Source organism: Sphaerodactylus townsendi, linkage group LG03 (genome assembly GCF_021028975.2).
Source record: "Sphaerodactylus townsendi isolate TG3544 linkage group LG03, MPM_Stown_v2.3, whole genome shotgun sequence".
Taxonomy (NCBI): Eukaryota; Metazoa; Chordata; class Lepidosauria; order Squamata; family Sphaerodactylidae; genus Sphaerodactylus; species Sphaerodactylus townsendi.
Genome location: NC_059427.1, coordinates 94,202,918 through 94,217,861, shown reverse-complemented (window position 1 = coordinate 94,217,861; position 14,944 = coordinate 94,202,918). Strand labels below are relative to the sequence as shown.

The window sequence follows — 14,944 nt, the reverse complement described above, 5'->3', positions numbered from 1 at the left end:
TGCTGAATATGTATGCATCATGTATTTTCTAATGTCCATGTACAGAAGTAATCACTCTGTTCCCAACAGATTAGCAACTATTAACTTTATTAAGGCCAGCTGAATGGTAGGAGGCTCCTTAAACATTATTTGTTTATAACTAGTCGTTTTTTCTTTTCTTACTTTTTTCCTATTTTGTTTGTTTGTTATTGTATAATTATTTTTGTGAATTTGGTATTATTAACAAGTGTTATGTAATGTTTTTAATCAATAAACTATTATTTTTTAAAAAAACTGATTTATATGAATCGTGGCTCATTTAGCTAATTAAAGGATTGCCTGTTGCATGGGACAGTGATGCAGCAATGGGGAGAATTCAGCTGGATTGTATAATAACATGCATGTGTGAAAAGGCAGGAAGGAATATGGTAAAGAAACCTGCTGAACAGCCATTACCCAGTTGTCAAACAGTTCGTTGAAAAATTGACTTTCTGGTTACAACCGGCAAACGTGTGAGCTGAACTGGTGGCCATTCAAGCACACCTGGTTTCCACACTACATCCAGATGCAAGTTTATCATAATACTTAGCATCTGTATTGAGTGTTTTAAGAACATAAGAACAAGCCAGCTGGATCAGACCTGAGTCCATCTAGTCCAGCTCTCTGCTACTTGCAGTGGCCCACCAGTTGCCTTTGGGATCTCACATGCAGGATGTGAAAGCAATGGCCTTCTGTGGCTGTTGCTCCTGAGCACCTGGTCTGTTAAGGCATTTGCAATCTCGGATCAAGGAGGATCAAGATTGGTAGCCATAGATTGACTTCTCCTCCATAAATCTGTCAAAGCCCTTTTTAAAGCTATCCAGGTTAGTGGCCATCACCACCTTCTGTGGCAGCATATTCCAAACACCAATCACACGTTGTGTGAAGAAGTGTTTCCTTTTATTAGTCCTAATTCTTCCCCCCAGCATTTTCAATGCATGCCCCCTGGTTCTAGTATTGTGAGAAAGAGAGAAAAATTTCTCTCTGTCAACATTTTCTACCCCACGCATAATTTTATAGACTTCAATCATATCCCCCCCTCAGACGCCTCCTCTCCAAACTAAAGAGTCCCAAACGTTGCAGCCTCTCCTCATAAGGAAGGTGCTCCAATCCCTCAATCATCCTCGTTGCCCTTCTCTGCTCTTTTTCATCTGTTCATAAATATATTACATCCTTGTAAAATAGATAAGTATTGTGGGGCCCCGATTGCAAGTGGGAGACTGAACTTAAGAAACCTGTGAAGCATCAGTGGCAAAGGCAAGATTCAAATTAAAGACTTCCGGATTCACAGCATAATCTCTTTGCCACAATGGCATAGGAGCTCTTTTAGCATGCCATGTCATCAGTCTCGGGAGTAATCATGACTCTCAGGTAAAGCACCATAAATTTTTCAGAATTTTTCAGAATCCCCTACGGGGATGGGGCGGTATAATAAATAAATAAATAAATAAATAAATAAATAAATAAATAAATAAATAAATAAATAAATAAATAAATAAATAAATGAGAACAAATATCCAAAATAGTTCCTTTGGAAATCATACTTATTCCCTTTTCAATGCCTGCTCTATCAGTTAAGGAATTGTGATCACTACATTATACATAAACACTTAGAGTTAGCAAAGCTCTGGACATGAATATCTCCAAGGATCCAAATAAATTCAAGTAGTTGACTTCTGTATACTTTTGTTGTACCATGCGTCTGGTGGCCAGAAATTTAAGTTGTGTGGGCCAGGAAATCCCCAGTTCACATCTGATTTCAGGCCTGAATTCACTCAGTATACTGTGGTCAGCTATTCTCATTTACAGAGTCTCATCCCTTTTTGTAAAATGGAGATAATGCTGGTCTATCATAGATGTGTGTACAATTCCTTAAACACTAAAAAAGTAATATGTAAATCTGAAAAAATATTATTGCAAACCACTAGGTTTAACACTGGCACATTCACACATCACACTACAGTTAACATTTTGGGCTGTCCAATCTTAACACATTTTTTTCCCTAAAGCAGACAGTGAGCCTGCTCTAATTCTTGCAAATATTTTTTAAAGTAAAAAGGTGGAGCACAATTGTTAACTGATCCAGATAATCTGAGCATCAGTAAATTACCTCTCCCCTATTCCCCAGGTTCAATTTTTTGACACCCAGCAGCAGCAACAACAACAACAATAAACAACCAGCAAAATAGAGCTAACTATCCATTGTCAAATGCTGATCAAATGCCTTGATCAGAGAATTTGAACAATTAAACAACTCGATCATTAAATTTCCTGACCAAAAGAGCAAGTTTCTGCGAAGCAAAAAAGCAGCTTGCACCTGTAATACCTGAGATTTACCATTTGAGCATATCTCTGACATGGCTACAGAATTTCTTTACAAAGTTCTTTGTTCAAATTGGGACTAAAATTAGAGAATGATTTGATTACTTACTAAATGTCCACAGCTCTCAAATTACGATGGGTTTTTTTTTCTGACACAGAACCCTGGGATCCAGGCACAGTAGTTTTGAGTTTTACATCATTTATGAAAGAACCATTTTAATTACTTCATGGAGCTTCTACACTGGTTATTAGACTTGCTAATATGCAGCAGGCTACGTGCTCTCACTAGGGGATTGTCAATCAAAGCAGTAGCAGGTATATAGCAACGAGAGAGTCTGGCTGAGTGCACATATTGAAGCTTCTCGTGGAGGTTTTGTATTGCCTGTGGAATGACAAATTTGTGTCAGTCACAGAGGGTTTAAAAGGGACAGCACGGAATTGACACTGCATCCAGTGCAAAAGGCGCTTAGAGAAGAAATACTGCTTTCAGCACCATGAACAGCTCTATGGCTCAACCAGTCCACTACGCCGGAGGCTACGAACCCCAAGATTCCAAGGAGTGGAAGGTGGTGATCCCAGCCTTTTTAGGAATGATCTGCCTAGCTGGTTTTGCAGGAAATGCGTGCGTAATTGGGATTCTGCTGTACAACTCAAAGAAAGGGAAACCATCCATGATTCACTCCTTGATCCTTAATCTCAGCTTGGCAGATCTGCTCCTTGTTCTCTTTGTTGTGCCTTTCAGGGCTGCTGCTTACTCGAAAGGAGCCTGGGACCTGGGCTGGTTCCTTTGCAAAACCTCCGACTGGTTCCGACATGTCTGCATGACAGCTAAGAGCTTGACCATTGCTGTAGTAGCCAAGACATGCTTTATGTATGCCAATAACCCAGCTAAACAAGTAAACATCAAGTGGCACATCATCAGTGCTGTCCTGTTGGCTATTTGGCTGGTGGCCTTGGGAACTCCACTGCCACTGTGGTTCTTCAGCAACCTTTTAGAGCCAAAGGACGGCTCTGCTCTATGCATCATGATGATTCCAGCCCATGCTAATGAGTTTATGTCAGTCTTTGTCAAGCTCTATCCCCTGCTGGTCTTTTGTGCTCCCCTCACCTTTGCTTTCTTTTATTTCTGGAGAGCTTATGGCAGATGCCAGCGGAGGGGGACCAAGACTCAAAACCTAAGGAATCAGATCCGATCCAGGGGCCTCACTATGATGCTTCTGAGTGTTACCATCACCTCTGCATTGATGTGGCTGCCTGACTGGGTATCTTGGCTGTGGCTATGGCACCTGAGGAAGGATTGGCTGGCTCCCCCACAAGGATTCGTGGCCACTACCCAAGTTCTGATGTTTGCCATCTCTTCAGCCAACCCTCTAATCTTTGTACTTATGTCTGAGGAATTCAGAGAGGGTTTCAAAGGCTTATGGAAAAGGCTTATACTGAAGAAGCCTCTGCCTACCCCAGAATGTCGAGAGGAAACACCATCTGATAACTTGGAGGATCTCCCCAATTCTGCTCCGTCACCAGAGCCCATGACTTCTGTTCCAGAGACAGAGCCCCCTTCTGTACCCCAAACCTCAGAAAGCATGGAAATCAAGAAAGAGATGCCCGTTTTGCCAGATGTTGAACAATTTTGGCATGAGAGAGAAGCAGTCCCTGATGCTCAAGACAATGACCCTATTCCTTGGGAACGTGAAGAACAAGAGACAGTAGGTAGTGATAAAAAAACTGAAACAGCTGAAAAGGCAACCAAAACGTTATTATAATTTTGTGGCTTATTTGGTGTAATGCTGGACTGGAATTTGGGGTACATAAAGCATTGTGACATGGACTATATTGATTTTTACCTTTTGCATGTGTTCAGTAGGGTATGGGACTTCAGCATTCATGTTATGTACAGAAACAACAGAATTAATAGCTGAACCATTTTGTTCTAAGGTTTTATTATGCAACTTGTTTAAAGTTCATATTCTGCATTTTCAAGAGGGTGATTTAGATTAGAAATTTCAGAAAGAAAAAAATTGAATTGGTGAAATTAACAAAGTAGTTCTGTTTCAGTAAGTGAGCTGAGTGGGAAAGTTGCTTGATGTGATAATAAAGCAAGGGGCTTTGTGCTTCATAGTTCAAGTAGCAGGTTTTGTATACGTGTTTGCTTCAAGAGAAAAGTTGCTGCTATGAGCAGGCTTTGTTCAAAGCAAAAAGGTGCAGAGTAAAAATGTAATCTGGTTCTCTTATTAATGAATGAGTTCGTTTCCCATATTTTCTTGTTATTATGGCAACAGTATTTATTAAACATACTCAAAGAAAAAGGGGAAGATGTTTTTCTGGTAAATCTTGCTGTACTAGCAGTCTTACTGTTGTTCAGAAATTATAGCAATCAGGCTCATATTTTGGGCATAGAACTCTTTGCTAGGCAAGTAGGCATTTTTCTGTCCTTGTTTTAAATGCATTATACTCATTTGGAAAATTACAGAATATTTGCAGTAAGACTAGTTTGATGCCATTCAAGAATAAAACTGGCTTTAGTTACATCATACTCACAAAATTAAACCTGAATGCACAAATGAGAAGAGTTTTGCAAACCTACATCATTAGATATTGCTGGATACCCTCATGTAAGATAAGGATTGTATTGAAATATGAAGATTTAATCTTGCTTAATATGTTTAGTTCCAATAAGCTGCAAGTGAAGTTCTGCTTGCACAGCAAGGCTTTCCTGCCTACTTTTTCTCAATGCAACCCATCCTCCTCTGCAAGCCACTAAGGGGTGGGAATATTTTTGAATGGTATGGTGAGTGAGGTGACCTTGGGGAGAGTGGGAAATTGGCAAAAAAAAAATATCACAAGGCACTTTTGAATCTAAGATGGCTCTTCAAAGTTGCCAAATAGACAAACACAAAGTCTACATATCAGGTATGGCCCATCTTCTAGATATGCTATGTTTTTGTTTCTGTGTTAGGGTCCACGTGGGCTGAGAGTTCTGAGAGAACTATGACTGGCCCAAGGACATCCTGCACTCTTCATTTGCAGGAGTCGGACAAACCCAGTTCCGCAGATTAAAGTCTGCTGATCTTAGCCACTACACCATGCTGACTCTGTTACAATAGATAACAAAATTTACCTTTTCGGTGTCAGACAACACACATTCTCCAACTACTGAACTATTTACACAAGTTAAAATTGACTCCACTAATCTAGCTTTTTGAAAGGGATATATATCACTTCTAGTATCATTCACATGTAAATCTGGTAAACTGATTCAGTGGACAACGATTCATAGAGGGACTTATCTACTTGCATAGAAATGGAATTCAATTCCTACTGGTTCCATTATGCTTCTGTTGTTGATGGAACTTAACAGATGCAAGCTTCTTTAAGAGTTCTTCCTGGAGACGTTCCCAATACATTAGGCCCCACCATTTAATCGAATTGGTTAACATTTTATCAGTCTAAGTAGTTGCACTCTGTGATCCATGCACATGGCCAGCAGGGGATGAGTGGGAAAAACCTGACTGGCAAACACTTGCAGGCGCCATCTAATTTCCCCTCCTCCCACTACTTCTCCTTTTCCTATCCTAAACCCCCCTTAGCCTAGCTCCTTTTCCTGACTTCTTCTTTTCCACCCACCAGCCAACATATATCTTCATCTTTATCCTCTAACAGTTACATGGTGCTAATTGCCAAGTTGAGCTGGGACTAGTTGTACGGTACTGGCTGAGTCCCAGTTGCAATGTAGGAGTTTGCATGGTCTTGTGAGAAGTATCTCACTTTCCCTTGTATCCTTTTCCCCACACTATTTCCTCTTTCCCTGCTCCAGGCGTGTTCTAATATCCCCCAGTGGAAGCTGGCTAGGACTTCTAATGTGCTCCTCACCCAGTCAACCAGTGGAGTTTCCCGGCATAGTTGGCATTTGTCCTCCTGTAACCTACTCTGAAACTCCAAACATTACAAAACACAAATTGTGAAGTTGCTCTGTTGAACACCAGCACGCGGCTGGGCCCAGGTGAAGCATGCTAGCAAGTCATCTGGTGGTTGCTGCTGGCCCTAAAGAGTCCTTTAAAGGCCAATACAGGCCTAGAAAAGGCCCTGCCCCTTTCCTTTTACTGTCAGAAACCAAGACTTGAAAGTTGGCACAATTGCTAAAGTTGCCTAGCAACCACTACTGGTGGCATTTGTTTCTTAAAACTACAGGCACTGCTTCTATGAGAATAAGAATTTTAACTATCCTTTTTTGTTTTTTAAAAAATATCAGATATGTCTGAAAATCTAGGTTTTTTCCTCAGGTTTGTAAAAAGATGTTTTGTCTGATCACATCCCCAATCTCTGGATCTAAATCTACACAAATGGGCTTCCTTAACAATTAGATATATTGACACTGGAATTTTTTACAAATATGACAAAAGAAAGCAAGAAACTGACAGCTATGAATATATGCTCCAGCCCAGTGTTATCAAAAATACTGTTATCCCAGGTGAACTTTTAAATTGCTCATGTGCAATAAAACATGCTAGTTTAAAAACGTTATAAAGAGTTAGGTTTCAGTAAATGTGCACACTTGCTTGTGCAGAACACAGAACCTTTCACCAATATGACTTTTAGTTCCATCGCAACTGATTTGGTTTATTATTTGTGAAACATTATGGTGTAGACACAGCAATTTTCTTTCACTAATGGAGGAATTGTACATTGGAGAAAGACTATATAAATCATCATCCATAAATTATAGCTCATAGTGGAACCCTCTGGATCCAACTCTGTTTAATAAGCTTATGCAGTTAGTATGCAATCAAATTCTTCCAGCTATGCATTATTTGGGCAAGTGTTGTATTTGATACAAGCATTGTAACAATTGCTGACATTTTCCTTTTACTTTTTAGATACAAGTTCATAAAATTAAACCTTTAGAAAAGGTTTACAAATTAGAATGCTGATGACCAGTGACAAGTATCTGTCTTGCAACCCGTCATGATTGATGAAAAGCATCCTTTGAGAAATATAGGTCAAAGAACAGTCTATGAATAATGTTTAAGACAACAAAAATGCTTGTAAATATATAATATCTGTGGCAAAAAACCTTATGAGGATACTACCCCACAGATGCTAATTAGTGAAAATGGTCCTGACATTTTGAAAAAATTCCAATGGAATTCATTTAGTTATTATACATTTTAAAATAGGCATCTAAGACTAAAATGTATTGTTGTTCTTAAATATTTAAAAAATATTTTTGATTTGCAACTTTGAGACAGCATATTATTCTGTTTGGCCAAATTTGTCTTCCAGGTTGTTCTCACATTCAGAGAGGGGAAAAAATTAGAAATCTGTTGTAAAGCCACATTCAATGGGCCGGGCGCCTGGCTGGATGGCACAGTTGTGCTGGCCTGCAGGTCCCAAGGATGCTTCCCAGCGACATAGGGAGGCTTAAGAAATTCTCTCTGCCACCAGGAAGCCGCTGTTAGGTTTAATGGAATTATACCACTGAAAAGGGTGGTATAAGTCCTAAGCCCTGGCAGCTGGTGCCACTGGGGCTACAGCCAGGTGGGAGCTGACTAACCAAAAGTAGAAAGAACAAAAACCTTTATTAGGCATCAAAAAAGAAAATCAACAAGATAGAGACAAACAGGGAGCCAAGTAGTTGAAAATAATATCCAACATTCATAAGTATTAATCAGAAAATTGGCCACCATTTCCAATATCTTAGGATCCTGGCTGTTCAAGAGACAGTTCAATTTAGAATTAAGAGAGCAGGGGCCTGCTGGGGAGGGGCCACAAGAAAAAAGTTGGGTCTAAATCCCATACATTTTGGCCAAACAGGGTGTGCTCAAGTGACTCTTCGACAGTTAGGCAGTCCAAGTGTGTTTCTGATGTGCAGGTTTCAGACACCTCCCTAGAGGTAATGTGAGAAGAAACGTGTTGGTTCTAGCCCTGGTGACCACCCATCTCAGCTTGGGGTCAGAAAGAATATTTAAATAGTCAGCTATTCAACATTTCCCAGGCACAATATTAAAATGGAGAGGGGAATGGGAGCTAATGTTGGTTCCCTCCCCTGGGCAGCCCCTGCTATGCCAGCGGCAGTGCAGGGATGCTGGTGCAGCATTCAGTGCCATTGCAACCACAGTAAGAGCAGCAAGTGCCCCTGGGAGGGCAAATCCACCAGTGCAACTTTTAACTGCTCCAAAGGGTGGGTTCATCCCCCCCACCCACCCCTTTGGATGGGGCTGTGAAAGAACTATTTCTGGTCAAGACTTTTTATGTGTCATCTAGTAACAGTAGCATTACAACACATTTGAGAAAGTTAAGCTGCTTCCTTCCCTTTACATTCAAGCTAGAGTGTCTACTTAGTAGCCAAATATCCAGCCCAGAGTATAAACAGATTAACCACAAATAAGGAAATCCACTCACTTTTCAAGACGCAACTCATAAGAAAGGAGCTGCAACATTAATAACAGCAGGATCTCTCAACCTCTCATCTCTAGAATCAAAGCCTGACTGATACTACAGCTCGTTGTATGCACCACTATAATGCTATGGCAGCTACAGTACTTGAGATGTGTCACCAATTTACCTCAAACTATTCTAAGTCAATATGTGACTGATACTGCCAGACATACAAAATAAACATTCAATTAGAATGTAATAAACCATTACTAAGCATATACAATCCGTATATAAAAAGGGTTGGTTTATTGTCGTTCAAGTACATAAACTGAACAATCCCAACATTTCAAAATTAAACTTTAGAAACACAAGTTTAACATTCAAAACAGGTATATAGTTTACAAGAAATAACCAGAAGGGAAATCCATAGTCTAATTCAGAGATTGGTAGAGATCACTTTATGTAAATAAAAGTGTTTTTGTACAACCGTGCTATCTTGGGAAGAAACACACTGGGGTTTTGTGTGTTTATATTTCCAATTTACAGCAAAAACATTACCAGACTACTGGGCAAAGCAACTTGATTGTGCCTATAATGGGGGGTGGGGGATCAAAGCAGGCCTGTGAACAAGATCAAAAGGTGTTTATTCAATTTGGTCTCTGCAAGGTTTATTCTCCTCTCATGCTGGGTCTGACATTAATGGAGTTATTCCTTCCTGATTTATTTGGAAAAGGCCATGTGAGTAAAGAATTAGACCCTATATTTTCAGGTTTGCGGAGGGACATCATCTAACTGTGCCTTCAGCAGTCAACAGTTTAATCATCAGAGTGCCTGACCTTGGATCTCCCACTAGGACATATGCAGTATTTTTGTATTTTTTAACTTCGGACCACAAATATCAATCATTCCAAGGCTTTCAAACATAACACTGCTGAGAAGAATGACTCCAAATGCTACCAACATCCACATCTTGTACACAGATATCGCATTGTTCTAGGACCTAAAAATCACTGGAATAGCTGCATGGTTAGGATATTCGTCAGTCATGCGACAAAGAGAAAAAGCACCTATAATGCATATATTCTCTCTGAACAGCAACTGCTTTATGTTCACAAACGCTGCTTTTCCATTGCTCCTTGGATAGTTTTGCGGTAAATTCATGGTAATGTATATGATTACACCTGACAGATGGCTCATGCAAGCTTCTTGACTTAACAGATACTCTTGCTCAACAGTTTATTATAACTATTTTGTTGTTCGTCTTGTAGGCTCTGAAGCTGTGGGTGGTGGAGGAGGACCTCTACGATCTAAGTCATCTACATAGGACACTATAAGTTTGCGTCTCTCTTCTGGCACACAGTCGAGTACCAAATAACGTTTGTCATTCTGTAATATCTTTTCGATGTCCTTCAGATGCTGGTCAGATTCTTGAATCAACTTTTTGGATCTGAAATTAAATGTAGGGAATACCATCATGAAAGCAGTGAGGCACTATATAAACTGCAAAAAAACAAGTAGGTAATGATCCTAGTAGCATTTCACCCACCACCACACCATCTTGTAGTACTTCCGCCCACCAGTGCCTGAAGACATTTTTGCAGTAGATGTGGGTTAATAAACTGAAGCTTAATCCAAACAAGACAGATGTGCTACAGTTGAGCTGAAGGTATGTCCTGGGACTTAAGAGATCACCCATTCTGGATGGGGTTGTGCTCCCTTTGAAGGAAAAGATCTATAGTTTGGGGGATCTCTTGGCCTACATTTGGATAAGCACATGGCAGCTGGGGCCAGGAGTGCCTTTTACCAGCTGCGGCCTTTCCATGGTAAAAAAAATCTGGCCACTGTGCAGCATGCCCTGGTTACATCTAGATTACATTACTGCAATGAGGGCTACATAGGACTGCCTTTGAAAGCTTCAGTCAGTGAAGAATGCTGAAAGTGGGATGTTGACTGGAATGGGTTACAGGGGATCATATCACTCCAGTCTTGGCCCATCTACACTGGTTCCCAATCTGTTTCCAGGCACAATTCAACATGCTGGTATTACCCTCAAACTCCTATATGGCTTGGGACCAGCATACCTAAAAGACTGACTTACAAACCTATCCAAATGCTATGATCATCTTATGAGATCAGGCAGATGGCAACCTAGGAGAGGCCCTTTTTGGTCATGGGACCAAAACTCTGGAACTTTTTCCCCAGTGAGACACACCTGTTCCCTTCTATTGCCATCTTCTGATTGGTACTGTTCTGCCTAGCATTCCTTCAGTGACCCCTCCTTCCTGCCTAATATTTTACCTGTTGTTTTAACGTTTTTCTGATGTCTTTTATTATGTATAAATTTTTAAATCTGCCTTATTCACCCTGATGAGGGCAGAAAGGGAAGGTATAAAATTTGTGAATAAATTAATCAAATAATCTCTCTGGACATCATAATCAAATAGGCCAAATGATAAAGCACACAGATACTGTAATTCCCCCCTTCACCTGCAGATATAAGTCTTCAAGTTAGGGTAAGCCATAATGGCAGGGATAAGCAAATGTAAAAGAAAAAAAGATAGCGCTGCCACTGCCTGAACTGTATCTGTTCTGAAGGGAAAATGATATCTTCAGTCTCAAGGGCTGTCACCATTTGTCTACTTGGAAGCAAGTCCAAGTGCAGCACACAACTCCAAATGAATTTAAGAGATCTGCTCTCAAATAAGTGTTCACAGAACTGCAGCTTATGAAAATTAATTAGTTCCTAGACATTAGTTACTAGACATAATTGTAACAGAGCAAAAAACAGAATTTAAATGACTTTGCACAGCATCTTTATACATACCTGTATGTTATAAATTTGGTCTCTTTCAAAAGTGTTCGGAAATCCGCTTTGGCTGTAATATATTTATCTCTTATATACTCTTCAAATTCCCTTTGTTTTTTCTGTGTGAAATAAAACAAAAGGTAATCATCACAACAACTTTTCAAGGGTGATTATTAGATGCTATACACATGATTATGTAACTTTATAAATATCAAAGCTAAGAGGAAAATATATCTTGGATTAAGAATGCATGGAAACAAGCGGCTTCTCACCCTGTCACTGGAAGAGAATTTAATGCACCTGGGATCTTCTTTAATGATTTTCTTTACTTCTTTCCATGTTGATGTTAAGGTAATCTTTTAAAACAAGAGAAACATGTCAAGCTGATGTATGAAGAGCAGTCATATAGTGCTATCCTGACAAATATCCAGTACCTGATAGAGGAAGTTCAAGTGATGGGTCCCAAACTATGCACAAAGAAAAGTAATGGCAGCCCACATTGGGGGCTGCTGCAGAGATGCAAAATTCCCTTTATCTTGTAGATGTACACAAGGTGTCTCAATCCAAGAATTAACATGCTAAAGCTGATGCCCTCCTGCTGCTGAATACAGAAAGCCTCTCTGGTCCCACATATTACAGTGGGGGAGGGACTTTTACATGTGACTTTATCATGCTTTCTGTATATTAAATGAAGGGAAAGAAGGAGGGGAGTCATAAGTGTTACCTTAGCTCATGTATCAGGGCAACACTGTTTCATTACTTCGTTATACCTAACATACTAAAGAAAAATGGAACTAATACACGTTTACTACTGAACTAAACATAACTCGCTTCAAGGCTTACCAATTTCAACGGCACTCAGTGATTTTACTTTTATGCATGCTCTAGTTTACAGATGTATCCCAAAAACATGCCTATTATCCCCACAGACCAATTAAAACATTTTGACCACTACCATGATAAAAAGGCTGATGTAGAAGATGGTCTGTATAGCCTATGTCGTTTTAGGGTGGTATTAGGGTGGTAAAAACTGAATGAAATAGAAATCAAAATAGTACACACACAAAACTTGAAGAACAGATGTGTAGGAGATAAAGCTGCCCCAAATTTTCATTCCTGAAAAATATTCAAGGTGACAGACAAGCTATCAGAAATATGAATCCCTCCCTAAAAATATCTTGATTTGTTGGGTTATTTTTCAAAAAACTCTGGTTCACATCTAGAAGAAGGGTAGTAACAAAACAGTGGGCATGGTCAGAGAAGTAAACATTTATTCACTGCTAGACAAAAAAACACAGGGCAATTAAGGGATGAGGAAAAAATTGTTTTTATATCTGCTTGACAAAGCCAGATGCCATACTGCCATGACAACTCCAAATTTCCCCACTGTGTCTGGAGCTCCAATGCCTGCCCCCTTCAAACACACCTATCGTGGCATGCACGACCCACCTGACTGCCAATATAGGTACACAGGAAGGCAAATGAGCAAACACTTACCCAAAAGCAACTTGAAAAAGACAAGGTGAGAACTAGTGAAGGTCACCCAAAGTGGCTTTTTTGGCGCCAGCTGAGGGTTGAGAGGGAGAGCCAGGAGAAGGGGAGAAACAAATGCAAAACCCCTCTTCCAGTATAGCTTTATAATTACTTTCTGAGCCCAGGAGTTGAAGTTAAGGCAGCAGAGTGATGGGATTCAAGTATGACTGTGTTGTGAGATTTACAGACTAATGCTGCAGATGTTTACTTTGGGGCAAACATCACAGGACTCAATAGGAGGCCTGGGATACTTTGTCATTTGCCTTGCAGACAGTTTCTTTCAACAAACAAAAAGCAGGGCATTTTGAACAGTGCATTTTTTTTTTTAGGCCGCTGATTTTTGCAAAGATTTTTGCAAAGAAAGTCTGTAAATTCTTATTGGTAAAGCTTATTAGTACTGGTTCTGGTGGGTTTTCCGGGCTATGGGGCCGTGGTCTGGTAGATCTTGTTCCTAACATTTTGCCTGCATCTGTGGCTGACATGTTCACAATCCTCTACTGTGGAGCTCACTTCCTTTTGTGCTTATGGCTAACTGAAATCCACACTGGAGTTGTGTAAATAGAAGTGCCCAACATCAGAAAAATCAAGCTATATAGTAGAGGCCTATCTCCACAGTACTCGGAGAGATGTGCTCATTATACTTAGAAAAGAGAACATAAGGTTCCCAGTTGGCCAGCTGAGGGGTCCTACCCACAATCCATACCCACAATTCTGTCTTCCTAGGTTGAAAATAAACTCAGTCATCCCAGCATTTCTTCAAACAACTTTTACCACCCAACATGTGATCTAATAACGAGGGGGAGGGGATCTAATGATGTCTCAGGGTGACAAATGAGTCTTGATTCTAGATTTTTGAGCTGGCTCCTAAAGAAAATACGATAAGCCTTGTCAGATGAAGAACAAATAAATGTAAATTGAAAACCAGCTGGAAGATCACACAAATCCCAAGGGAAATCATCATCCTTACTGATGAAGTTTCATCCAGCAGTTGGCGAAAATGCTCTTTCTTCTTCTTTGTAAGTGCCTCAATATGTTCATTAAATAGTTTTTCCTTCTCTTCTCTTTCCAGTAGGGAGCCAGATTCCCATCGATGATCTTTGCGCAGTGTCCTTCTAGTATCGGACCACGATACATCCGAAGATCGCACCTAATATAGGTTCATATCATGAAAATATCATGCTGATATCAGCAGAAATCGTTTAGTAATACAGTCTTGGATATATAAATATAAGACCGGAAACAATCTTGATTTCTCTCCTGTACTATGTCTGCCTTTCATCTTGAATAGTAACACAGAAATGACCAGCTTTTACCTGTACATAGTTTATTGCACTGCATTGTCATATTCTTGCACTTTAATATAAAGTTAAACAGTCTACGCTTGAGGGTGATCTTTCAGAGCCTGGGGCATGTCATTTGATGGTTGCACCCACCACCCTGAGTCGACGTTCCAAAGATGCCCACATGGGAAACCCTGCTCTATCCTTTTCCGCTTTTTTATTATCTGACTGTTTGTTTTAGTAGACTGCTGTCTCTTGTCTCCTCTCAATGGGAGAGTGGGTTTGAGTCAGCTGGGTCATCTCTACAGAATAAGACCAATAAAAGTTATTTTTGTAAAGAAACAAAAGGGGGAAAATAGCAGTGATCTTACCAAATATTACACAGTGTAAACATGACATATTTCTGAATAACACTGAACTGAACATATTCAGTGAGTTTACAGTTCTCCATGTGTTCATCTAACATCAAATGCTGAATTTGGGGCCAGAGTACATATATAATTCAAGTACAGATGAGAGGGAGAGGTGGGGTTTTCTACAAATCAGAGAGAAGCCACTGGTCTGCAGAAAAATTCAAAAATAGAGGGAATTTAACATCCCCGCAAACAGT

The 14,944-nt window shown here is 40.0% G+C and overlaps 2 protein-coding genes across 8 annotated transcripts in view; one reads left to right on the top strand and one right to left on the bottom strand.

Annotated features, from left to right (window-relative positions):
- The first annotated feature begins 2,834 nt into the window (after positions 1–2,834).
- GPR151 (G protein-coupled receptor 151) lies at positions 2,835–4,611 on the top strand. Its single transcript, XM_048492084.1, has one exon. The coding sequence runs from the start codon at positions 2,835–2,837 to the stop codon at positions 4,101–4,103; it is 1,269 nt and encodes a 422-aa protein (XP_048348041.1). The 3' UTR covers positions 4,104–4,611.
- A 4,387-nt stretch (positions 4,612–8,998) lies between these two features.
- The window catches only part of TCERG1 (transcription elongation regulator 1), a 63,623-nt gene continuing 57,677 nt past the window's right edge, over positions 8,999–14,944 (bottom strand). For all 7 annotated transcript variants that reach the window (XM_048487639.1, XM_048487641.1, XM_048487644.1 and 4 more), the window contains 4 exons: positions 14,022–14,201; positions 11,794–11,877; positions 11,540–11,640; positions 8,999–10,162 (listed from right to left, as the gene is read on the bottom strand). In XM_048487639.1, the coding sequence (XP_048343596.1) occupies positions 9,961–10,162; positions 11,540–11,640; positions 11,794–11,877; positions 14,022–14,201 (567 nt within the window). In that variant the 3' untranslated portion in view covers positions 8,999–9,960. The remainder of the gene's footprint in view (positions 10,163–11,539; positions 11,641–11,793; positions 11,878–14,021; positions 14,202–14,944) is intronic.

Coding starts and splice junctions, on each gene's coding strand:
- GPR151 (XM_048492084.1), top strand. CDS start 2,835: ATGAACAGCTCTATGGCTCAACCAGTCCACTACGCCGGAGGCTACGAA.